Raw genomic sequence first — 25593 nt, 5'->3', positions numbered from 1 at the left:
CCCATGGACCGACCATCATTGTCCAAACGCTTTGCCCCGAAGGAGATAATAATTTACTGTGTAAGACACATTGCCCCAGCAAGGCAGCCATACTACCTACTCAACTTTCTTCCCCTATACATTTTATTTATACAATTTTTTATTACACATTTTTTTGTAAAAAGACAAAAAGTTAACTTAAACATTCATAGTTTTTTCCTTAACTTTTTAGTCCAAAAAGATAAAAAGTGTACTTATTTAAAACACGCCAAACAACCCCTAAAAAACATGGTGAAAATATATTTTTGTAAATTTGAAAAATTTTGCGAATGTAGGGCATAGTTTGGAAAATACTATGGGGCGTTCATTTTGGGAAAAGCCTCGATAGCCTCATGTCACGTGCCGTAGAAAAAACCGATGATGCTACTCTTCTCACAAACCACAAATCTCTCTCTCTCTCTGTACCTTCCACCCTTCGCTTGAGCTTTAACAATGGCGGAACACGACCCCATCACTCCTCCATTACCCAAACACCGCCTCTCTCTCATCTCTCCGACGAGCCTCAACTTATTATACCCGTGGACGACGATTGGGATTCCGAAGAACCCGCAAATCGAATTCACAACTACGAAACCGATCCAATTAACAATACCCATTCAGCGATTGAGAACCCATTTGAGTTTCTCGGTGCCGGACCTCTCTCCGTGCCTTCCTCGATCACTATCGATCCCTTTCGCAACCACACGCCGCAAATTGAAGGGGTTTATGAGTGGTTGAAGATCCTGATTTGTGTGCCTATTGCGATTGTTCGGCTCGTATTGTTTGGTTTGTCTTTGTTGATTGGGTATGTGGCTACAAAGTTTGCTCTCCATGGTTGGAAGGATAAGCAGAACCCAATGCCCAAATGGAGGTGTCGAGCAATGTGGGTTACTCGAATTTGTGCTCGGTGTGTCCTCTTTTCTTTTGGGTAAGTCAATTGTGTTGATAATTTAGTTTCTTTTTAAGTGTGTGGATACATATTTATGATTTCATATGAAAGCATTTATCTTGCAATTAGATTGTGAACATTTTTAACTTATTTATTCACATATGATATTAGGAGCCAATGAATTATAATTGATGATGTATCGATTCCCGGGTGGATGGGTCGGACCGGCCCAGGTTCTCCAGACTCCGGCTCAGGAAGGCTGGCTCCGTCAGATGACCTGCAAGCAAGTTCAGGGGGGGAACGGGGTAGTCCCCCAGTGAACCCTCCGGTGCAAGAATTAGAAGAGCAGAGTATGAAAAGACTGTATATCGAGAGATCAAGAGAGAGAGCAACCTAACCTCCTTTTTCTTCCTCTTATCCTTGCTTATATCCTTTGGTCATCATTTTTCCTGTCTCTTGTGACGTGCTTTTTCCGCCGAAAGCCTGTGCCATAGCTCATCTTGTTTAGGGTGATGGAGGCTCTGTTCCGGCGGGGAGTGCTGTTGTAATAAATGCTGTGATGGGTTGCATTAATGGTGATGTGTTGTGATAATAACTCTGCAGATCTTTGTCTGCTGATGTGGCCCGTGTCCCACCTGCCGTGTGCCTAAATGCCGTTGGCCCTTCATGTCTAGGTGGCCTCCAGCTGTTCTGGGCCTTGTCATCCAAGCAACCGGGTTGTGCCATTGGCCCCAAGCACTGGGTTCGGGGTGGTTTACCGTGGGCCGTGTGCCTTGTGGGCCTATCCATGTCAGTAGTCCCCCATTTCCGAGTGCAGCTTTAGACCAACGAAGGGAATAGTGAGAAGGGAGAGAAGTGTGAAACGGGTGGAGAGGCCGACTGGAAGGTGGCCGAGCGGGAGAGGTCGGTCGTGAGGCGGGGCGACCACGAGGGTGGCCGAGCGGCAGGGGTCGACCGTGAGACGTGCCGATCATGAGGGTAGCCGAGCGGGAGGGGTCGGCCGTGAGGTGGGCCGACCACGAGGGTGGCCGAGCGGCAGGGGTCGACCGTGAGGTGTGCCGACCAGGGGGGCGTGGGGTTCTAAAATGTGCTGATGTGAAAATGGAAAAGACAGGGTAAGGGTAGGGGACAGTGCATCGTGGCCATACACGTGGCAGTGTCGTGGGGGAAGATGAAGCGTTGGGGCAGGAAATGAAGCGATAGGTCAGGGGGGGTTTTGAAAAAGGCGGTTTTGGCGGTTGATTTGAAAGGTTTTGAAACGGGTGAAAATTAATGTGGATCCGTGGAATACGGGCAAAACCGTAGGTTTTAGGTATAATGCGTTTTACCTACCGTGGGACAAGAACTCAAAATATCCAACTCTTGCACGGTGTGCGACATATCTGTGTAGCATTCTCTCAACTTTCTTGTGGTTGCGTCAGAAGTGTTTTGTGAGCAAGCCCTAGAAATGGCACAAGAAGAAGTAGTTAACGTGAGGGTAGACCCGTTGGGGGACGATGATGGGGAGGAGTTAGCAGCGCAGTACAGGGCAGAGGCATCGGACTTGATATTGGCCCCAAAGCCATTAAACCAGGTGGAGTCGGGGCAGTGGCACACTAAGGCGGACAGATCCACGCTCACGGTGGCGGATTTGGAGGCGATTAGGGGGCGATACCAGATTCCGGCGGAGGTAGATTTACGGTTGCCGACGTCAGAGGAAAGGCCGTCTATGGTGAAGCCAGGGGAGTTTTCCCTGTACGAGGAGGCGCTGAAAGGGGGGCTGAGGCTGCCATTGCCTCAAGTGGTGGTTGATGTGCTAAATCGCCTGGAGGTAGCGCCGGGGCAGTTGATGCCCAATGCGTGGAAGATTCTGATGGCTTGTGCGAGTGCGTGGCCTAAGGCGAATGGAGGAGAGGCCATGACGATCGACGAGTTCTTCTCATGTTACAAAGCGTCGGGGCAGCAAGAAACGTGGGTCACCCTACAAGCAGTGATGGGCAGGGGGTTGGTGGCGGGGCTGCCTACGTCGATCAAGGGGTGGCGGCCACGGTGGTTTTTCGTGTCAGTTAATGGGGGGATGGGGGTGCGCACCATGTGGAAGGTGCCAAATCGGTCGATGGAGTCTAGGCTAGGGGTGGTGGCGGAAGAGAGGGTGAAGAAAGTGAGGGAGTGGAGAGAGAGAGAGAAAGCCAGATGGGACGATCTTGTCCAGCTGTCAGCACTGTTTGAGGCGGGGTTGGGACCGCAGCCGAAAGGTGGAGACCTCGACCGGGGGGAGTTGGAAGAGAGGAGAAGAGCACAGGAGATGGAGGATCGAGCCATTATGGCCAAGGCCGCGAAGTTGATAGAGGCGCAGAGGGGCCGACCGGCTGAACCGCTCTCGCGGGAGAGGATCCGACCGCGCCCTAGGCCTTTGGGGGAAAAAGACTTGGGTAGCTTTGAGCCGCTTCCGCCGCCTGTAGACCCTATAAAGGAAAAGGCCAGAGGGGTTGTGACGGTCATGAAGAAAAAGAAGGAGAAGAAGAAGAGGGGGGCTCCAGAGGAGGCTGCAGAGGAGTCTGGGGCCAAGAGGGCGAAGGTGGCCCCAACGGATGCAGAGGAGTCTGCGGCAAAGGACGCCCCAGAGGAAGTGGAGATCATCCCAACGGTGGAGGTTGTGGAGGTGGGTCCACCAGTACAAGCGGAGGCTGGGGTGGGGGAGGCGGCGCCGAGCGGGAGGGAACAGGTTCAGGGGAGGCCCGACCCCCAGGAAGGGGGGGTTCGTGTGGCCACGGCTATTTATCATGCGCGCGCGGTAGCTGGGAGGATGGAGGGAGAAGAAGGCCCAGCCAGGGCGGGAGCCGACCGCCTGGTGAGGATTGTGGACGAAGGAGCTCTGCGCGCGGCATCTGGGTACAGTGAGGCCGACCTGCTGAGGGGGTTATGCTCCGCCCAAATGGAGGTGACTACCTTAGCGGGGGCTCTTCTCAGGAAAGCTGGGGCCGCCAAGTTGAAGGCTGAGGAGGTCAGGGTCCAGCTGGCCAAGTTGAGGGAGGATAGTGCCGACTGGGAGACTGCCTATGCCGACCTGCCAGCAGTCAAGTTGGAACTGGAGGACACACGCCGTAAGGTTGTGTCACTGGAGTTCCAACTGGCTGGTGAGCACAAAAAATTGGAAGAGTCCGAGAAGGCCTGCGCGGTGGCGGTCGAGAGGCATGAGGAGGCTATGGCCAGCAATGAAGAGCTGGTCAGGCAGAAGGATGAAGCGGACTCCAGAATTGGAGACCTGCTGAAGGAGCTGGTGGAGGAGCGCACCAGAGCAGAGGAGGACAAGGGGAGGCTTCTGAGGGAATGGGAGATGGAGAAGGTGAAGATGGCGGCGGAGCTAGAGGGTCTGAGGAAGGGGATGGAAGAGGAGAGGATGACGGCAGCTGCTGGAAGGGTGGCTCTGCAAAGGGAGCTGGACGAGGAGAGGGCGAAGGCGGCGTCTGAAAAGGCGGCCTACCCTGATCTATGCGTCGCAGCAGTGGAGCAGTATAAAGGGTCCTCCGAATTTCAAATGGAGGTGGATGCTGCTGTCGCCAGGAGTCTGGCTGGTCAAGAGCCTGGGGGGTTGGGCCTGTCAAGGAAGACTGCTGGAGGTAGGACAGAATCAGAGGTGATTGAAAGCTTCCAGCAGTCCGACTGCTATAAGCATGAAATGGCCGAGTACTGGGACAGTGGTTGGAAAATGTTCAAGCGTAGAGCTGAGGAGCTGTTTCCAGACTTGGACCTGAGTAGCGTGACAATCGGCGAAGATGATGTGGCCCAGACCCCCCTGGACGAAGGCGTTGAAGAAGAGGATTTAGCATCCAGCGAGGAAGAGTAGCCAAGAAGAAGAAGAGCTGGGCGTGTTCTGTGGGGTTTGGTTAAGTGTATACATTGTAATTTTTGTGCATTGTTTTTTTTTTTTTTTTTTTTTTTTTTTTACATTGTAATTCTATGAGTGAATGAATAAATACGTGAAGAGTTTGTTTAAGATGAATTTGTGTACGAATGTTATTTTGTGTCTGTTGGCAGCTGACTATTTGTGCAGCAAAAGTGAATAAAAACCTTGTGCGGTAAAAATGAGTAAGAAATTTTGTGCAGTAAAAGTCCACAAATGAGGGTAAAGGGTAAGTTACAAGTAGTAGCTAGACAGTTAAGTGTAAATTTGAAAGTGAATGTGAAAAAGGTAAGTGTTATGAGGAGGTTTCAAAACGGACGAGTGAGAGTGTAAACATGAAGGTAAGAGTAAGTAAGTGTTGTGGGGAAGTTTAAAAATGTGACCAAGTGTGAAAAGATGTAGCCTTGTTTGGTTTTGGAGTGCTTGGTCGAGTGTTCAGTCTAGCTGGGGCTTTGAAGTGCTTGGTCTGGCCGAGGCTCTGACGTGCTCGGTCTGGCCGAGGACCGAGGCTTTGAAGTGGTCGGACTGGCCGAGGCTTTGAAGTGCTCGGACTGGTCGAGGCTTTGAGGTGCTCGGACTGGCCGAGGCTTTGAAGTGCTCGGACTGGCCGAGGCTTTGAGTGCTCGGTCTGGCCGAGGCTTTGAGTGCTCGGTCTGGCCGAGGCTTTGAAGTGCTCGGACTGGCCGAGGCTTTGAATGCTCGGTCTGGCCGAGGCTTTGAAGTGCTCGGACTGGTCGAGGCTTTGAAGTGGTCGGACTGGCCGAGGCTTTGAGGTGCTCGGACTGGCCGAGGCTTTGAAGTGCTTGGACTGGCCGAGGCTTTGAGTGCTCGGTCTGGCCGAGGCTTTGAGTGCTCGGACTGGCCGAGGCTTTGAGTGCTCGGTCTGGCCGAGGCTTTGAGTGCTCGGTCTGGCCGAGGCTTTGAGTGCTCGGTCTGGCCGAGGCTTTGAAGTGCTGAGGTTGGCCGAGGTTGTGAAGTTGTGAGTTGCTGGGATCGTCATACAAACATTTGAATTATGACAGTGTAGATCTGCAATCGGAATTTGCTTTATATATAAAGAAAAGGGGAATACAACAATATTGGTAATATAAAAATATGAACTTATTGATAGTAACGCTTCAGATGTTCTGCATTCCAGGGATGGGGCAGGTCTCGGCCTTCCATGTCTTGGAGTCGGTAAGTGCCTGGTCGTGGTCGGGCTTTGACGATGTAGGGGCCCTCCCATTTGGCTGCCAGTTTGCCCTCGGCTGGATTCTTTGTGGCGAGAGTCACTTCTCGTAAGACAAGATCCCCGACGGAGAATTCCCGAGGTCGGACTCGGCGGTTGTAGTGTGTTCTCATTTTCTGCTGGTAAGAAGCCAATCTGACAGCAGCGGTTTCTCTGAGTTCTTCGATTAGATCGAGGTGTGTTCGATGGAGCTCTTCGGCTGAGGCCAGATCCGGGTGTAAAACCCTAGGAGTGGGGAGGCCGACCTCTACCGGGATAACCGCCTCAGCGCCATATGTTAAACGAAAAGGGGTTTCGCCGGTGGGGGTGCGAGCAGTGGTTCGGTAAGCCCAGAGTACATTGGGCAGTTCCTCGGCCCAAAGGCCTTTAGCAGCTTCGAGCTTGGTTTTGATGATTTTGAGAAGGGAACGGTTGGTGACTTCAACTTGGCCGTTTGCCTGGGGGTGACCGGGGGAGGAGAAGCACGGTTGGATCTGGAGATCTGCACAAAATTTTCTGTACTTCGCGTTATCGAATTGTTTGCCATTGTCAGAGATGATGGCTTGAGGGATGCCAAATCGGCAAATGATCGATTGCCAGATAAACCTGGTTGTGTTCCGCTCGGTGATTGTGGCAAGGGGTTCAGCTTCGACCCACTTGGTGAAGTAATCGATGGCAACGATTGCGAATTTGGTCTGACCTCGACCGGTGGGAAAGGGACCGACCAGGTCAATCCCCCATTTGGCAAACGGGTAAGGACTGCAGAGTGTGATTAACTCTGTAGGAGGAGCATGAGGGATGTTGGCGAAGCGTTGGCATTTGTCGCATTTGAGCACGAAATCAGTCGTATCCTGACTGAGCGTTGGCCAAAAATACCCAGTACGGAGTACCTTCTGGGCAAGGGACCTGCCTCCTGAGTGATTGCCACAAATCCCCTCATGGATTTCCTGCATTACGTAAGTTGCTTGCGCTGGATTGAGGCAGCGTAGGTATGGCCGGGAGAAACCGCGTTTGTACAATATGTCGTCGATGATGACGTAATTGGACGCTCGGGATCGGACTTTGGAAGCCTGCTGCTGGTCCTCTGGGAGTGCTCCTGTGGTCAGGAATAGGAGGATGTCGGATGCCCATGGGATAGGTTCATTTTGAATGTGTTGTATAGCTTGTAGACTCGGTGAAACGGCCGGGTGGTGTAGGTATTCTATGCGGACGTCATGGCTGAGAGTAGGATGGTCAGCTGAAGCCAGCTGAGCCATTTCGTCTGCTTTGGAGTTGTCTGCCCGAGGAATATGTTTGATGTGGAAGGTATTGAAGAGGCGAGCAAGAGGGAGTGCCAGGTCTCTGTAGGCTCGCATCGTATCGTCCTTGGCGTCAAAATCCCCCGTCATTTGACCGACGACGAGTTGGGAGTCGCTGAAGACTCGGAGGTGGCTGACCCCTATGTCCTTGGCGAGGCGGAGTCCTGCTAATAATGCCTCATATTCGGCTTCATTGTTGCTTGCTTCAAACAGGAAACGGAGGGCACATTTGAAGTGACCGCCTTCAGGAGAGGTGAGGATGATGCCGGCACCGCTTCCTTCTCTTCGGGACGACCCATCGACATTGAGGGTCCAGGAATGAGGGTCTTCTGGCTCTGTTAGAGTTGGTAAGGGCGGGGGTGTGGTGGTCGGGGTCGGTTTAGTGAATTCCATGATGAAATCAGCTATAGCTTGCCCTTTGATTGCTGTCCGAGGTCGGTAAGAGATGTCAAACTGGCTGAGTTCTACTGACCACTGCATCAATCTGCCTGAGAGTTCCGGTTGCTGCATGACCTTCTTCAGGGGCTGGTCGGTGAGGACCACTATGGAGTGGGCTTGGAAGTATGGGCGGAGTCGTCTAGAGGCAATGACCAAGGCCAGGGATAGTTTTTCCAGCAAGGGGTAGTTCTGTTCCGCGCCCCTGAGAGCTCGGCTAATGTAATAGACCGGTCGTTGGACTGAGCCATCTTCTCGGAGGAGAGCCGCACTGACTGCGGTTTCTGATACTGCTAGGTAGAGAAAGAGAGGCTCTCCCGTGATTGCTTGAGAGAGAAGGGGGGGGTTAGCCATGCATTGCTTTAACTGTTGGAAGGCCTCTTCGGACTCAGTTGTCCATTCAAAGGTCTGCCGAAGGACTTTGAAGAAGGGCAAGCACTTATCTGTCGCGCGGGATATGAAGCGGTTAAGGGCTGCCACTCGGCCGGTGAGCCTCTGAACTTCTTTGACCGTCCGAGGTGACTGCATCTCGACCAAGGCTTTGATCTTCTCAGGGTTAGCTTCGATGCCGCGTTGGCTGACCATAAAGCCCAAAAATTTGCCAGATCCTACACCGAACGCGCACTTCTCTGGGTTGAGCTTCATCTGGTACTTACGCAGGGTGGTGAAGGTTTCTCGTAAATCAGTGAGGTGGTCGGAGGAGTATTTGCTTTTGACTAGCATGTCGTCGACGTAGACTTCCATATTCCGGCCTATTTGGTGATGGAAGATGGTGTTAACCAGCCGCTGATAAGTGGCCCCAGCATTCTTCAATCCGAACGGCATTACCCGATAATGGTAAGTACCGCGGTCGGTAATAAATGATGTGTGCTCCTGGTCGGATGTGTGCATTAGGATTTGGTTGTACCCAGAGAAGGCATCCATGAAGCTGAGCATTTGATGACCGGCGGTGGCGTCGACCAACAGATCTATGCGAGGGAGGGGGTAACTATCTTTAGGACATGCTCGGTTCAAGTCCGAGTAGTCGACACAAAGCCGCCATTTGCCATTGTGTTTTCGGACGAGGACCACATTGGACAACCACCTAGGATAGTCCACATTTCTGATGAATTGGGCCTCGAGGAGCTTGTTAACTTCGGCGGCTATAAGGGTGTTGCGCTCCGGATGGAAGATGCGCTGTTTCTGGCGGTGGGGTCGAAAATGGGGTTCGATGCTAAGGCGATGGGTTATGAAGGAGGGGTCGATGCCTGGCATGTCAGAATGAGTCCAGGCGAATACATCTCTGTGCTCGGTTAAGAGGGCAGTAAGGTCGGCCTTGGCTTGAGCGGGTAATTGGCTGCCGATCTTGGCGGTTCTGATTGAATTGGTGGGATCAATGTTGACTTCAACAAGTTCCTCTACAGGTTCACCTCTGACCAGCTCGTCCTCGTCTCGGACGTCAAGCCCTTCGATGATCATGGCCTCTTTTAGCTTGACTTCTTTGAGTGAGGCGACATAACACTCCCTGGCTGTGGTCTGTTCGCCTTTGACGGTTCCGACGCCGAGGTCGGTGGGAAATTTCATGGCCAGATGGTATGTGGAAGTGATGGCTTGGAAGGTATTTAGGGCTGTGCGGCCAAGGATGATGTTGTAAGCGGAGGGGCAGTCGACCACGAGGAAGGTGAGCAGCTTAGTGGTCTGCCGCGGGTGCTCACCGATGGTGATAGGCAGATCGATGGAGCCGATGGAGGTCACTCGGTCTCCGGTGAAGCCGACCAGAGGGGTTTGGAGAGGGGACAGGCTCTCTTCCCCAACCTTGAGTTGGCGGAAGCAATTGAGGAAGATGATGTCCGAAGATCTGCCGTTGTCTATGAGGACTCGTCTGATTTTGTAGTTGGAGAGGATGGCGGAAATGACAAGGGGGTCATCGTGTGGGTAACGGACTCCGGCACAGTCGGTATCAGTGAAGGTGATGGGTTCGATCCATTGTTTTGACTGTTTGGGAGGTCGGTCCACCGTCATTACTGCTTTGTCTGAGCCTTGTCTGATTTTTCTGAGTTCTGCCTTCTGGGCGGAGCGGGATGGCCCCCCGCAAGCAAGGCCTCCTGAAATGACTCTAATTTCGCCGACTGGTGGGGGGGGATTGCCCGGAGGTCGAGGCCGTGGTGGGGGGCGATCGCGGCCTTCGTTTGGTGGGTCTGGATTGCGGGGCGGTGTGCGTCGGCGATTGTTCCTGGGATGGTCAGTTCTTTGTCGCTGTGGGGGTCGGGGGTCTGTGAATCGGCTGAGACGGCCCTGGCGGATGAAGGTCTCGATCTGGTCTTTGAGGTTAATGCACTCGTCGGTGGTATGGCCATGGTCTTGGTGGAAACGGCAGTATTTGGACTGATCTTTCCGGGTGGAAGGGCTTCGGGACGGTAGGGGCCATTTGAGGGGGTAATCCCGCTGGATCTGGTTTAGGACGTGATCCATAGGGGAGTTGAGAGGGGTGTACCGCTCGAACCGACCGGGCGGTCGGGTCGGAATCGATCGGTCAGTTCGGGGGGGGTGGTCATTATACTGGGCGGTTCTGGGCTCGGAGTCTTTCCTCTTCTCTCTGGGAGTCGGATTTTTAGGGGTTGGCTCTTGTCGAGCGGCCAGGGAGTCTTCAGCATTCATGTATTTCTGAGCTTTGGATAGTAGGGTTGCCATGGTGGTTGGGGGGTTTTTGGAGAGGGAGAAGAGGAAGTCAGACGACCGCAGGCCGGCCATAAAGGCGGTGAGGATGACCTTGTCGTCATTTTCTGCTACTTGAAGGGCTTCGGTATTGAAACGGGTGACAAAGCTGCGGAGCGACTCCCCCTCTGTCTGACGAATGTTAAGGAGCTGGGTGGCCGGGCGCCTCTGACGCTGGGCTCCAATAAAATGGCTCAGGAAGGAGTCACTGAGGTGTTGAAAGGCGGAGACGGACTCCGCCGGTAGCTGGCTAAACCACAGCCGAGCTGATCCCTTTAGTGTCACTGGAAAAGCTCGGCACATGATCTCATCAGGAAAGGCATGGAGGACCATGAGGGTGCGGTAGGTTTCCAGATGGTCGACTGGGTCCGTCGTGCCATCGAAGGAGTCAATGGTAGGCATCTTGAATTTGGCAGGCAATGGTTTGTCGCGGATGGAGGCAACAAAAGGTGAGTTGGCGGTGGCCGAGGGCTTGTGCTGGATGTTCTGCATGACCCCTTGTAGTTGGAGTTTCATAGCTCGGATTTCAGCGTCCCAGAGGGGGGTGGTGTCGCCATGGTCGGCCAATGGAGGCTGGACGCTGCTAGCTTCCCCCTCAGGGGTCAGTACTGCAACCGGCGGGCGTGGAGGTGGTATGTTTTCATGTTGGGGAGGAAGGTGCTGCGAACCTTCTGGGTTAGGTGGAGGGGGCTGTGGAGCGGGATGGTCTGGGGCTGTTCCTTGGTTGGGGGGAACGTTTGGAGGTGGAACGGGGGGGTTTCTTTGGAGTAACGCATTGATCAGGGCCTGGTTTTGCTCGGCCATGCGGTTAATGCTGTTGGTGAGCTCGATGATGTATTGTGGTGGATTGATTGGGTGGGAGGGGTCTGTTTGGTGGCCGGAGGCATTGTGGTGAGAAGCCATGGACCTAGTCGTGACCATGCACCTAGATGGGCAAAAAGGAGAGGTGATAGTGAGAAGGGAGGGCTCCGGCGGTAGTGAACACAACTACCGCGCGAATAAACCAGTAACTTCCCACAGACGGCGCCAACTGATGATGTATCGATTCCCGGGTGGATGGGTCGGACCGGCCCAGGTTCTCCAGACTCCGGCTCAGGAAGGCTGGCTCCGTCAGATGACCTGCAAGCAAGTTCAGGGGGGGAACGGGGTAGTCCCCCAGTGAACCCTCCGGTGCAAGAATTAGAAGAGCAGAGTATGAAAAGACTGTATATCGAGAGATCAAGAGAGAGAGCAACCTAACCTCCTTTTTCTTCCTCTTATCCTTGCTTATATCCTTTGGTCATCATTTTTCCTGTCTCTTGTGACGTGCTTTTTCCGCCGAAAGCCTGTGCCATAGCTCATCTTGTTTAGGGTGATGGAGGCTCTGTTCCGGCGGGGAGTGCTGTTGTAATAAATGCTGTGATGGGTTGCATTAATGGTGATGTGTTGTGATAATAACTCTGCAGATCTTTGTCTGCTGATGTGGCCCGTGTCCCACCTGCCGTGTGCCTAAATGCCGTTGGCCCTTCATGTCTAGGTGGCCTCCAGCTGTTCTGGGCCTTGTCATCCAAGCAACCGGGTTGTGCCATTGGCCCCAAGCACTGGGTTCGGGGTGGTTTACCGTGGGCCGTGTGCCTTGTGGGCCTATCCATGTCAGTAGTCCCCCATTTCCGAGTGCAGCTTTAGACCAACGAAGGGAATAGTGAGAAGGGAGAGAAGTGTGAAACGGGTGGAGAGGCCGACTGGAAGGTGGCCGAGCGGGAGAGGTCGGTCGTGAGGCGGGGCGACCACGAGGGTGGCCGAGCGGCAGGGGTCGACCGTGAGACGTGCCGATCATGAGGGTAGCCGAGCGGGAGGGGTCGGCCGTGAGGTGGGCCGACCACGAGGGTGGCCGAGCGGCAGGGGTCGACCGTGAGGTGTGCCGACCAGGGGGGCGTGGGGTTCTAAAATGTGCTGATGTGAAAATGGAAAAGACAGGGTAAGGGTAGGGGACAGTGCATCGTGGCCATACACGTGGCAATAGAAAGAAATTCGTAAAGTGCGAGAAAAGGGCAGAGTGAGGAATCTTCCATCAAGGGCCAGAAGAAAGGCATTGGCGAATTTCGCACATGCGAATGGTGGGTGGGGTCATGTGTAAAAGGATTAAATAATTATTAAATATAAATCAATAAATTAAAAATTATAGAAGCCTAGTCTAAATTTATATATGCTATCCACTTTTTGTAAGCATATGGTCTTGTTTAGTGGAATTTATTTGGGTTGATAATTGAGTTTCTTAAGTGTGTTGATACATATTTATGATTTTATATGAATGCATTTATCTTGCAATTAAACATGAACATTTATTTATTCATATGTGATGTTGTGGACTAATGAACTATAATCATAATAATAAAGATCAAATATATCATATAATTAATACAAGGAAACTCCTAGAGTGGGAGAGACGGGCAGAGCAAGGAATCTTTAATCAGGGGCCGGAAGAAAGGCATGAGCAAATTTTGCACAAGCGAATGGTGGGTTGGGTTGAGTGTAAAAGGATTAGATAATTATTAAAATAAAAATCAATATAAGACAATGGCTAATAAAAAATTATAGAAGCCTAGTCTGAATTTACAGATGCTATCCACTTTTTATAAGCATATGGTCTTGTTTGGTAAAATTTATTTGGACTTTTTATATATATATATTGTATTGAGAATATGTTTTTTAACTTCTATTGTTGTTATTTTTTTCGTTTTAATAATAATTATCTATACTATTATATTAAGGGAAGGCTGGACTTGGTGTCCAAGCCTTTGCTTGCTTTTTCTTATGCCACGTGTCTCTCATTTTTTATGTCATGTGTCCCTCATTTTTTTAGTTGAAAAAAAAAAAATTAGACAAATGAGAGGAGTGGGACTTGGACCTTAGTCCCTGAGTCTATTGAAGAAGGTTCTTACCACTTGAGTTGGCACACAATATATGGTAAAACAAGAAAATAAAATTTCCTAAAAAGTGAATTATGGAAATCAAAACCAAGTAGAGTGAATGTTATCCTTTGTGGGTACTTGTATCAAGCTCAATACGTGGCAAGCCCTACAGGTGCCACATCACCAAAACCCCACCCACGTGGCAGACCAGTAAGGCACCACGATCGGCATGTCGTATGTTTGATACATGGCGAGCCCTACGGGCGCCATGTGCCAAGGCAGCCAAGACTATAGCCAAGACTATATGCTTAGCCTAAGCGGGAGCATACATATAAGTCCAAATATATCTAGATATGAAGAGCCCTGCAACAGGCAGCACCATGGCCCCGCGGGGCCCATGGTCCTTCATACCTCGCTCCAAGGCTAAACAATACAATCAGCCCCCGGCTCACTTGGACTTGGATTGATAAACAATGGCCCGCGGCCCATTCTCCTACTTGGTCGCTTGGAAGCGAGCCCTTGGCTCTCTTAAACATTGAGATAAGCCCGCGGCCCATTCTCCTACTTGGTCGCTTGGAAGCGAGCCCTTGGCTCTCTTAAACACTAAGGTGGGCCCTGGCCCATTTATCTACTTGGATGCCTGGGTTGGGAGCAGGACCCAGGCACTACTGCTCGAGATCATCAGAGGATACTGGACTGGCGGTTGAGGTCATGGGATCGTCGAGATGGTTGTCTTCTTGCTAAGACAACTCTATCTCGACCAGGCTTGGAGAAGAGGCAACAATAACCTTACGTTCATGTCATCCGATCCATATACGAAATGTTACTTTCTGCCTGCCATGAAACGTTGCTCTCCGCCTGCCGGCATGCCACAGACGGCAGAAGGGCTTATATCACTTCTGGCAGAGTTGAGGAGAACGAGCCACCTGTCCAACAGTTTGCTTGGGCTCCAATACTCCTGCGGCCTATATAACGTATCGTATATGCAGCGAGACACAACGACAACAATACAACCAAGTCTCATGCTTAAACACTCTGTCATACTTTACATTAGTGTTCAAAGGTCTATCACTGCCAACCTCTCCCTCTCCAAGCTTGCCTTGACCTCCCCTTCTCCACCTCCGGTGATCCCTAGCCATTGAAGTGCCTGCCATCTTCCCGGACTACCTCTAACCACACCTTTCACCCACATCCTTCAAGCAAATTACTTTTTCGAATAATACCTTAAAACATAATCTCTTAGTACATACCACCACAATCACCATTTCTTAGCACACACCATCGGCCACCACCATTAACTACCACCACCGCCGCCGCGACCTCCTCCATTGTTTGCCACTTCTCTCAAATTTTGTCGCCTCTCTAGCCTTGTTGCACCTCTCTACCGCTACCCTTTTTCTCACTACTTCCACCTTCGACTACACAATTCTAGTCCAATTCCTTTCCTTTCTCATTTCCTTCCTTTGCTTCTCCTTCTCAATTTGCTCTTTTGTTGCACTCCTTTTCCAGTCTTCTTGGATTTTAAGGTGTGGCGAAATTAGACAATAAAACTGAGAAGGAAGTGGTGATGAAAGAAGAAAAAGGCCAAGTGACACGAGGAAAGGAATTAAATTAAAATTTTAAAATTAAAAAAAAAAAACAAAAGTATTTTAATATTATTAAAATATATAATATAAATTGAGTAATTAACATGTAGTTAGAGAATATGCTAAAAGCTCCCAAACATAAATGTAACTAATTTAAAGGTGATGGTTTGACACCGATGTGGGACTCCCACCCATTAATGCTGCGGATAGCCTCATACCACATGCCGCTATTGGCTTTTTTGGGCTTTTGAAGGTTAATAATGTAATTTTTAGTGTGCCAGTAAGGATCAATAAGTCCTTACAGAAATTTTAATTGCCAACCAATTATTAGGCGATTGTGTTGAAATTTTTGCAACCTCAATGAAGAGGACTTTTACTGGTGGCTTTGCTTAAGAGACGGTTTTAAAGATATGGAAAATAACAATAGATAAAAACAATTTTATGAATTGAATTTCATTAAATAATAAGTACTTACAATGACCCAGCCTTGAAGAGGTTCACAGCAACAAATTACTTGAAACTACTCTTAAGAATTGAAGTGGAGTATAGGAATTGAAGAACTGGGAATGTAAAAACTGGAAAAAAAAAAAAGAAGAAGAAGTAAATAACTGGTTTCTGGATCTGAGTTTGGGTCCTTCTTTGTTGGCTTTCTCTTCTATTTATACTCTCTAATGGTAACCGTCGAAGTAGGCTTCTAGCTGTCGAAATGCCCTATCACAATCTCCGGTCATGGCCTCGCACAATTAGCTTCCACTACACTATTCTTGCAGTTAGGCTTCCCTCCTGAATTTGAATTTGAATTGTGAATAACCATTGGACCATGTCATTTTGCGCCTTCTCCCTGCTCTAATGCTGTACAGATCCATTATTACCAATATGAACTGCCACGTGTCCGTCATTGATTGGAGACTTACATTAACTCCTCAAATTACCCTTTACGAGCCATGTGCGATTGGCCTATACAAAATATATAGTCAACATTACCCTCCGCACTAATATACCCAATACTTGGTGATATTAGTAAATCAGTGTACTTTGCCCACGTCCTAGGACGTGCATGGACTTTGTTTATTTTGGAAGTGTAACCGTTTTCCAAGCAATGAAGCACTGAACTTCATTAAATTCTTCCTTGCGCTTTAAACCTCCATTATTTGCATAAACCAATGGACTGATACCTCTCTTGATGGCTAACCAACCCACTTCTTTCATTGATCAAGCATATGAAGAGTATTTGGACGATGATGATCAATCTCGAAAGAACCTTCATGCATTTATTGACCATATTTATCCGCCTCCATTTATACAAGTTATGGAAACTTTTGCACAATACGAGCCTCTGGACCAAGTACTTGCACAAATGGATCTGGGAAGCTCTTCATATGCTTAAAAACTCTGTGCATGGGATAAAGCTGCTTCCTCTTCTTCTAGAAATACTAGCTAGGGTACTTGGCCCTCACCCACTCAACCTCAAACAAGGGAGCAAATCCACCATCGATTTTCTGAATTTGATGACCCCACTGCAATCCATCCCTCTATGCGCAGCTTTGTAGTCTATCCATACGTTCCCTTCGACCGTTTTCGTAGCCTCGAAGACAACTTGCTTTTGGCATGGCACACTTCTACCTTGCCGACCAGAATAGTGCGAAAGACCTCGCAACCCATTAAAGCTTTGGGAATCAGCCCCTCACTCTTAGCCAAGAAAGCAAAACTTTACTCCTCTGACTGGCTAGAACATGTGAACGAGCCCCAGTTTCCACCTTCATTTGGAGGGAACCCAACTGCTCCTTTCCTACCTCCCAACCCTAATTGGATTGAGGAATTAAAATTCACCCTCTTCGAAAGCCAGCATTTTGCTCCCAACCAGGCTTCAGTTCCTCAAACTGCTTATCAGCAGTATAGAGCCCAGACTCTGCTTGTTGCTTTCTCTCACTTATCCTTCGAGGTCCTTCGAGATGACATTCCTCACAAGAACCTTTCATGGGCTTGTGATATTGTCTCTCGAAGCCACATTCTCAACCCTGTGGCCCAGGCAGAGCTTCACACTTTCCTGGATCAGCTCCCTTCACTGCTCAACTGGCACAAAAATGCTTCTGCTAGCAGTGAATCCCTAGAGGAGATCTCTCTGTTCGCATTCAAACCCAGTACAAGATTGAGAATCTTCTTGAAGAGTATGAGGACTTCAAGAACTAGGATTCAAAGTATGGAGAAGATGTCAACATGGGTGATACGCATGGGAAGGGAGAGATGGATGAAGTGGAGAGAGCTCTTAAGCAAACAAAGTTTGAAATGAAGGCCTAACAACTCTTCTTCCAAATAAGGGCTTATCAATTAGATAAACCAAACTTAGATAGGATAGAAGAAAGGCTAAAAAAACAATATGTATTTATTGAGTTTTGCTGGACAAAATTTCATGACCTTGTAACTTTGTCCATTCCTTACTTTTATGAGATTGAGAATGTAGCCAAATAGGCCCTCCCAATGTATGTATTTATATTAATAAAATTGGGTTTTTCATATTCCAATTGTATGGTTAATATGACCTTATCCCTCACTTTGTTCACATAATCTATGAGTAGTAGTTTCGAAGTAACCAATCTTGTTTCGAAGCCTGGTCTACGTGTCTCGAAGCATGGAGTTTCTATTTAAAGTGACAAATGACAATATTTGTCTTCGAAGGGATTTGTTTTAACAAAAAGTTCAAGAAAGTACTTTCATGTATGGGTAAGTCCTTTGGTCTTTGAAATTTCCACGTTGCTTAACCAAGTACTGGCTTCATAGTACTTACTTATTTTGAATTCAAAAAATCAGGCAAGAACCATATTCTAATCACAGAATACTACAAAGACTCCTTTGAAGGAAATTGCCTTTTATGGAAAGCCTAAGAGCATACCCTCAAAACCTTCGAAGTAAACAAACCTCAACTATACTTGAGTTTAAGGTATAAAGCTGGCTTCGTCGAAGCCAACTACCTGTTTTTGAAGCCAAGTTGAGTATTTGAAATGTATTTCCCTCCCAAAATGCTGCTCTTGCAAGAAACTTTCCTTCTTGTGTTTTCAGGACCCGTTTTTGTTTTAAAATAAAGGCCCTAATCCCACACAGGTCAAAATAATCAATTGATTGATTTGGGTCTACTTGACCCGTTAGGTTGAATGGGTAATTTTGGAAAGAAAGGTTTAAAACCCCAATTTCTCGCGATCTTTCATATTCACTTGTCCAGTATTTCCCTTTCACTCTCATTGCTGTTGACTTCTAGTTCTTACCCTTCTCAAATTCACTCTTTACACCAACCTCTCACTAAATGGCTTCTTCTTCCTCGAAAGTACCAGTTATTGAGCATATGAGCTCGTCTATGGCTTTGAGGAGGTGTCTCAATGAAGAGATTGACAAATACAAAGCTGGTGAACCAAGTGCCATTGATAGGCGCATCTTCGTCCCCCGTCACCATGCTCAAGGGGAATACATCCTCGGACCTATCTTCAGAGAAGCCCTTGCCCAGCTTCCTACTCTGTACCCTTGCTTGGAGGATCACCAACTCCTTTACGAAGGGAATCTTGACTGGGGAGGCTGGAGGATGAACCAACCTCACTGCTGCTGGCCTACATTGAGGACAGAATGGGAGGAATGGTACGACAGAGTTGTTTCTGCCAGAGAATGGGACCTATAAGAGCTCTGCATCCTCGATGCCCTCCATCTCTCTAGGTTCATTATCCCTGAAGACTCCTTTTTGATTCCTGCTGCCCTTTGCTTTTGGAATTCATCTTTTAATTTTTTCCAATTCCGGTGTGGCTTGATGGCTCCTATTGTCCTTGATATCTGCCATTTCCTGGGGCTCTCACCAATTGGCAATCCCTTCACCCCTGATTACCTAAACCCTCCGGTCAGCTTCATCATTCCATTTTTGAACTCTTTCTTCAATGATTTTGTAAAAACTAAAAACAAGAGGGAAGGTCCTGTGTCCGACCGAGAGTTCTTTTCTTTTATTTTATATTGGCTATGCAAATTCATTTTTTGTACTTCATCTCAGAGGATTATGCCTGAGTTTGCTCCTCTTGCCAAGGCTCTTGCTTTGAAGAAGAAGATAGCCTTAACTCCTTATGTTCTAGGCCATGTTTATAGGGCCTGCTCCCAATTTTGTGAGAAACCTTTGGACATTAATCAAGTCTGGCTTTTTGCATACTTTACTGACTTGTATTCTAGATGTTTAAAATTCCTAGTGCAAGACCCCACTACCTATGGAGAGAAATATGCCAGAGTTTCCCTCTACCCTTCCAGCTTTGCTTATTACTTTACTTTCTTCTATCAACTCCCTGCTTTCCCTCTTTCCACCTTCTTCTGCCCCTTCGAAGTTAACATAGGGCCAGCATGGCTGAAAACTTTTTTGGCTGATAAGAGATGCTCCAGGCCTTTACACAGATATGTGGGCCTCCGATACTGTCACTTTGTATGGTTTCTAACACCAGTTTCAAATGCAGCTAAAAATGGTTATTATGGTAGTCTTGTACCCATGGTTCGAGATGCTTTTCTTGCCGGTGAGTTGGTTCGGATAGATTGCCAAGGCCTTGAAAAGAGTGACGACAAGAAACTAGGCTGCAAACTGAGGGTAAAACTTTAGCTTTTGATTAATCTTACCTTGTGGTAGTTGTCTTGTAACTATCAATACAAAATCTGCTATCTTTTGTTCTTCTTTGTTAAAATCCACCTACTCTCCACCTACTTCACCCACTTAAACCTACTCCACTAAACCTAACCCACTACACCACTACCACCTCACCTACTCCACTAAACCTAACCCACTACACCACTACTACCTCCACTTCACCTACACCTTACCTACTACACACTCACCCTCTTCTATATATAGGAATCATGAATCATTGTAATAAAAATGAATATACATCAATCAATAATATATCAATTTCAACATGGTATCAGAGCAGGTTTAGAACCTAATATTTTTCGCTTCACCGGCGGACGGCAACCTCACCTTAGCCGTCCGCCGGACCTCAACCTATTCCGCTTATTTTCTATACATACCTTCCCATCAGTGGTGCTTCGCCGTGAGCCAGCGTAGTTTCAAACCAAAGCCAATCTTCTGGCCTTTTCCCATTTTTTTTTTTTGAGAGTAGAAAACCTCCGGTGATCGGTTTTCCGATCAGCTATGAAGATCGCGTTAGGAACCGGCCGAGAGGCCACACAGATTGACTGCATCCATGCCCTCATTGTTGAGTTCATTTGCACTTTCCTATTTGTGTTTGCCGGCGTTGGTTCTGCCATGGCTGCCGATAAGCTAGGTGGAGATTCTCTAGTGGGCCTGTTTTTCGTGGCCATGGCTCATGGACTGGTAGTCTGTGGTGGTTGTCATAGGCACAAAGAGAGAGAAGATGAAGGAGATGAGGAAGCCGCCGGAGTCGGAGGAGAGGCAATGCCTCCTCGTCCAGCTTCCGCATGTTCGCACTGCCGTCGAAGCTGATGTCTCTCTCTCTTGTTTCTTCCGCTGATTCAGATCTTTATCTAGATCTAGATCTAAAATATTTGTGCGCAATATGGACGCAATTGGTTGCATATTCAAGGTAATTGCTTGTTTGCTTCATCATTTCCGACTCTCTGATGCTTTTCAAGAAACCCCACTCAGCTTTTTTTTTATTTTAATATATATATATATATATATATATTCTTTTCATATTCTTTTCATTATATTATATATATATATATATTCTTTTCATCTATTTTACACCACCAAACTTCTTTTACTTTCCAGACCACTCACCGACACACACATTGATTTGCCCATGTATATCTCTTTTCTCTCTCTCTGCCACTTTCAAACCCTCTTTATCTTTTATATATATATATCTATATCTCTTTATTATACTATATTCCCAAACACTCATCACACGCATGCACATGGCAGACACCACTCCACTTTCTTTCTTTTATTTTATTTATTTCTTTATTTTTTTTTTCATTAAAAAAAAAAAAAAAAAAAAAAAATTTCACACACTGTGGGCCAAGCACCCACGTGAACCCCTCTCTTTTTTTTCCCTCACTCTCTCGTTTTGATTTCACATCTCTTCTAATTCTTTTTTTCTTTTTTTATTTCTCTTTCACTTTATTTTTCATCTTTTTTTTCATTGTTATTTCTTTGCACCAAAAAAAAAAAAAAAACAGAGGAAGAAGACGAACTGCACACCAACTTATTTTATTCATGTCGGGACTCACCCCGATCACCATTTTCCACAAAAAAAAAAAAAAAAACAAAAAAAACAAAACAAAACAAAACCAAACCAACACAAATCGGCACAGTGGGATTTTTCTTCTCTACTCTGCCGCCGGTCTCTTCTTCTTGCCTCCGTCCTGGGCGGCCCTTGCCGATGTTGCCTCCGTGTTTCCCACTCCACTGGGCATGATCACTACTCCCTGCTCCTCCACTGCAGCATATGGCGGCCCCCAAATCGGAACATCACGGTGGCCTTCCGCTTCAGCTCCTTGTTTTCCGCCTTCAGCACACTTATCTCTGCTCGCGCATCCTTATACATGCGTTGGAGCAGAGCCATTTGGCCGTTTAAATGCTGCACCTCATTTGTCCTACTCTGCAGCCGGTGCGACAAATTTGTGACTGCCGTCATCGTCTCCACACAGGACTTCAAAGTATACTGATTGGCTTCAATGTCAGTTTGCACTACCATTTTTTGCTCCACAGACCGCATAGGAAAGTTCAACGGAGCAAACCCTGGGGCGCTTGGTTGAGGTTCACTGTCCCCCGCACCAGTTATCTCTCTTGTTGACTCGTTAAGGTCTGGAAAGAGAGTGAGCAGACCACGGGAAGACGAAGCCATTTTCTGGACAACAGAGTGTTACAGAGTGTCTCTCTCAGAAAACAGAGTGTTACCGAGTATCTCTCTCAGAAATCTCTCTCAGAAAACGAAGAGTTTTTTTCAGAGTTTTTCTAGCAGGTTTTTGTCTCTGCTTCCAAGCCTCAGCCTCCGCTTCGGTTTATAAAGACCATGACAAAGAGGCCGACACGCGTTCTGTCGATCACGTGCATCGCCGCGTGTCTGGCGCACCTTTTGATGGCACGCCTTTTGAAAACATGGGCACGCCTTTTGATGGCACGCCTTTTTATGGATTGGGCACGCCTTTTGATGGCACGCCTTTTGAAAGATTGGGCACACCTTTTGAGGATGCGACTTTTTAAGGGTCCGACAAGACTCTGTAAACTGTCCCGACATTGATTCCGGTTAGCTCCTTTATGGGTCCGACAAGACTCTGTAAACTGTCCCGACATTAATTCCGGTTAGCTCCTTCATGGGTCCGACAAGACTCTGTAAACTGTCCCGACATTGATTCCGGTTAGCTCCTTTATGAGTCCGACAAGACTCTGTAAACTGTCCCGACATTGATTCCGGTTAGTTTCTACAAGGGTCCAGCAAGACTCCGTAAACTGTCACCACAACTGTCACAACATTGTCTGCTACAACGGTCCGACATGACCCCATAAACTGTCTTCTACATCGGTCTGACACCGCCATCCAGTGTCCTCTACACCGTTATGACACCACCATACAGTGTCTCCTATCCTCTTTTATTTTTATGTATTTTTCTTGTTTCGTTACTCTCTCCAAACTCAAGTTGGTTAGTTCCTATCCCCCTTGAGTTTGCGGGGGGCTGTTAAAATCCACCTACTCTCCACCTACTTCACCCACTTAAACCTACTCCACTAAACCTAACCCACTACACCACTACCACCTCACCTACTCCACTAAACCTAACCCACTACACCACTACCACCTCCACTTCACCTACTCCTTACCTACTACACACTCACCCTCTTCTATATATAGGAATCATGAATCATTGTAATAAAAATGAATATACATCAATCAATAATATATCAATTTCAACATTCTTAGTAATTTGTTGCATGCTTGTTGCAAATTGCCCACATAAGTGCACTGTTGGCTGGTGTTTGGGGGGACGAATAGACATTTGTATTTAAAATATAAAAAGGAAAGGCAAAGAAAACATGCATATATATATATATAGATATTACTAGCGTCTGGCTCCATGGGATGCGTGGGTAACTGAACATATGGTTTTTGATTTGTTGATTTTATTTTTGGTCCTTAATAGTAATTGCTAGGCAAAGGTAATAGTTGGGAAATTATGTTGTTGCTATTAATTTTTTTTGAAAATCAAAATTGCATGACTAAGCTCCAACCGAGTAAGTTGTGCTTTATATAATGGAATAGACATAGCGAGAGCTTAAAAACAGGCAGTCCCAGTGCATGAGGCTCCCGCCATTGTGAGGTCTAGGGAGGGTCAGATTTAAGTCTTAATTCAACTGCTCGACATTGGTCACATGAATGTGTTTTTCCATTGCAAGGTTCAGGAAGGGTCAGATGTGAGATTCTGTTTTTTTTTCTTTTTTGTTTGTAATCTTATATGAAAATGCTTACACATGCGTTCAACATACCTGTAAGCTGAACAGATGACGTACTGCTACTTACTGATAATTATGACTTTGTATGAAGAATTATGCTGAAATTTTGAATTTACAAAGGTGGTCTTGTGTTTGAGTCTATTAAAAGCAAATATAGGCTCTGTTTGGAACGAGTTTTCTACCCTCACACATGAATATGATGTTTGGATAGAGTTGTGGAATTAATTTTCTACAACTCTGCAGAAAACTCTGTTTGAGAGCGCGATTTTCAAAAAAAAAAAATCGAAATTTGGCCTAACCGGTCGTCCCACTGGCCGTCCGGCTGGTTGACCGAAACACTGCAAATTTTTTTTTTTTTTTTTTGCAATTGATATGTTAATTTTTATATATTCGAAAAAAATATTTTCCGAATTTTTTAAAAATTTTTATGTGCTTTAATAGAATTTTGAGTTTTATGTTTGGTTATGAGTTGTAAGTTTTTGTATTAAATATGAAATGTCACATCAAAAATTCTCCATTCAATTCAAAACTCTTTCACCAAACAAATTTTCTACACTCAAATCATAATTCCAAAACTCAAACTCAAACTCAAACTCAAAATACAACTCATACTCTCAAATCATAGTTACAAAGCTCTACCAAACGCAACCATAATTTCTATGACTAAATCCCCCAAGTAACCCCAAGTACGAGTGACTGTTGTTTTATGACCTGAGTTAAATTACCTAACACCCCACCCTTTTCTGGACTGAAAAAACACAGCCTTCCTTCTCTAACCTCAACTAGAAAGAGAAACAAGTTATATTGCTGATAAATTAATGATTATAATTTTATTTTATTTTTATTTTACATAAAAAAACCATTAGTAATGTTAGATGATTAGTTGTGAATATCTAATTTGCGGAATTTAATAACTTCAAGAAGTAAAATACACGGTTAACACATAAGCTGGGAACATTTGCAGTGTTGTGAGCTCCAACAGATTTATTGTATGCAACAGTTGTAAAGCATAACATTCCAACAACCCCATGTTGGCTAAATGAATTTCGTTTTGCTATTCAGCACATATGGGGGGCCATATCATGAGCTAAGTCATGGCTCACTATCTCGTTTTCACCACCTCTACTTCTCTGTTGGCTATCTTCTTGTGCTTGTAGCTTCTTCCTCTTGATTCATATCTATTCCTACTGGCCTACGGTTATGGTCATTGGTGATTGAATTTGAAATGTGTATCTCCCATCTTATCCTAAACATATTCCCATTTGAGTTGTGTTTGGATCAAATATTTTGAGTGGGGATTCGTGGAGGGAAAGAAAAAAGGAAAAGGAAAATTGAAAAAAAAAATTTGACAGCAATGTCCCATCTTATCCTAAACATATTCTCAGTAAACTTAAATTTAGCATTCATGCAATCCAATTAAAGTTGCTCTCTGCTATGTTTTGGTGGATGTAAATTGACTTTGGTGGCAGTTTCAGTTGTTCCATGCATTGCTGCTACTGAAGTTCTAATACCTTAGTGAATGGAAAAGTGTTTTACCAATCTACTTATAGACCGATCCTTTTCTAAACTTATTTTGGTTTCGCCTTTGACACTGTTGATCACACCTGTATGTTCTAATTCTTTCTTTCTTACAATTTTCACGCAGGACTTGGTGCCTTGTGTCCTGGTGACATGTGACAAGGAACAGGTTGTGGTATGGAGGGGAAAGGATTATAAGCCGACAGAGGACTACGATCACTTCTTTACTGTTCGTGATTCATCTGACAATGCACGTGATGATTTGGTTAGCAGTCCAGAACACTAAACCTCTGATGATGACATCAGCAGTCGGCATTCCAGAAGAACACAAAACCTCAGATGATGATGCCAGGAGTAGGCACGACTTCCGCTGCAAGTCCAAGTAAGTAATTGCATAGCACAAGCACCATTTTGCTTCTTCGCGGTCGAGATGAGTCTTCCATTATCATATCCAGAAGATGAGCGATAAAGATTTGCAACTGTCTACTCTTCTTATGGATGTTTCAAAGTAGCCAAGTTTCGATGATGTTTTCTTGGTTTCTTACTTTTGGGCTATGTTTGGTTTAGTTTTAAAATCAATTTTGAAAGGTAAAAGTTTTTGAAAAAAGTTTTCTAATTTTGAAAATTTATTTGGTTGTATATTTTGAAAATAATTTTGTAATTTTGTAGTTGGAGTTTGTAGTTTGGGATGATTTGTAGTTCATTTATTTATTTATTATTTTTTTGTAGTTGAA

The 25593-nt window shown here is 46.6% G+C and overlaps 1 protein-coding gene and 1 long non-coding RNA gene across 3 annotated transcripts; one reads left to right on the top strand and one right to left on the bottom strand.

The window, feature by feature from the left end:
- The first annotated feature begins 294 nt into the window (after positions 1 to 294).
- LOC114280065 (CRS2-associated factor 1, mitochondrial) lies at positions 295 to 25593 on the top strand. 2 transcript variants are annotated; one of them, XM_082916692.1, is made up of 3 exons: positions 318 to 946; positions 19374 to 19501; positions 24987 to 25593. In XM_082916692.1, exons 1-3 carry the CDS (start codon positions 826 to 828, stop codon positions 25143 to 25145), a joined length of 408 nt encoding a protein of 135 aa, XP_082772818.1. In that variant the 5' UTR covers positions 318 to 825; the 3' UTR covers positions 25146 to 25593. The 2 variants fall into 2 exon arrangements, with proteins under 2 accessions (XP_028078200.2, XP_082772818.1); XM_028222399.2 differs by lacking the exon at positions 19374 to 19501 and having other exon boundaries at positions 295 to 946.
- On the bottom strand, positions 19373 to 22987 carry LOC145820579 (uncharacterized). Its single transcript, XR_014362393.1, has 2 exons — positions 22804 to 22987; positions 19373 to 19581 (listed from the first exon to the last, which is right to left on the bottom strand). It is a non-coding gene; the product is annotated as an uncharacterized LOC145820579 (long non-coding RNA).

This window comes from Camellia sinensis, chromosome 2 (genome assembly GCF_055761805.1).
Source record: "Camellia sinensis isolate YWXY chromosome 2, ASM5576180v1, whole genome shotgun sequence".
In the NCBI taxonomy this organism is placed as follows: domain Eukaryota; kingdom Viridiplantae; phylum Streptophyta; class Magnoliopsida; order Ericales; family Theaceae; genus Camellia; species Camellia sinensis.
Note: the sequence above shows the minus strand (reverse complement) of the source record. Positions and strands in the feature narration are given on the sequence as shown.

Excerpts from the sequence above, each read along its gene's own strand:
- LOC114280065 (XM_028222399.2), top strand. The coding sequence starts at position 372 with ATGTCACGTGCCGTAGAAAAAACCGATGATGCTACTCTTCTCACAAAC. Across the intron at positions 947-24,986 it reads TGTGTCCTCTTTTCTTTTGG|GACTTGGTGCCTTGTGTCCT; the intron begins GTAAGTCAATTG and ends ATTTTCACGCAG.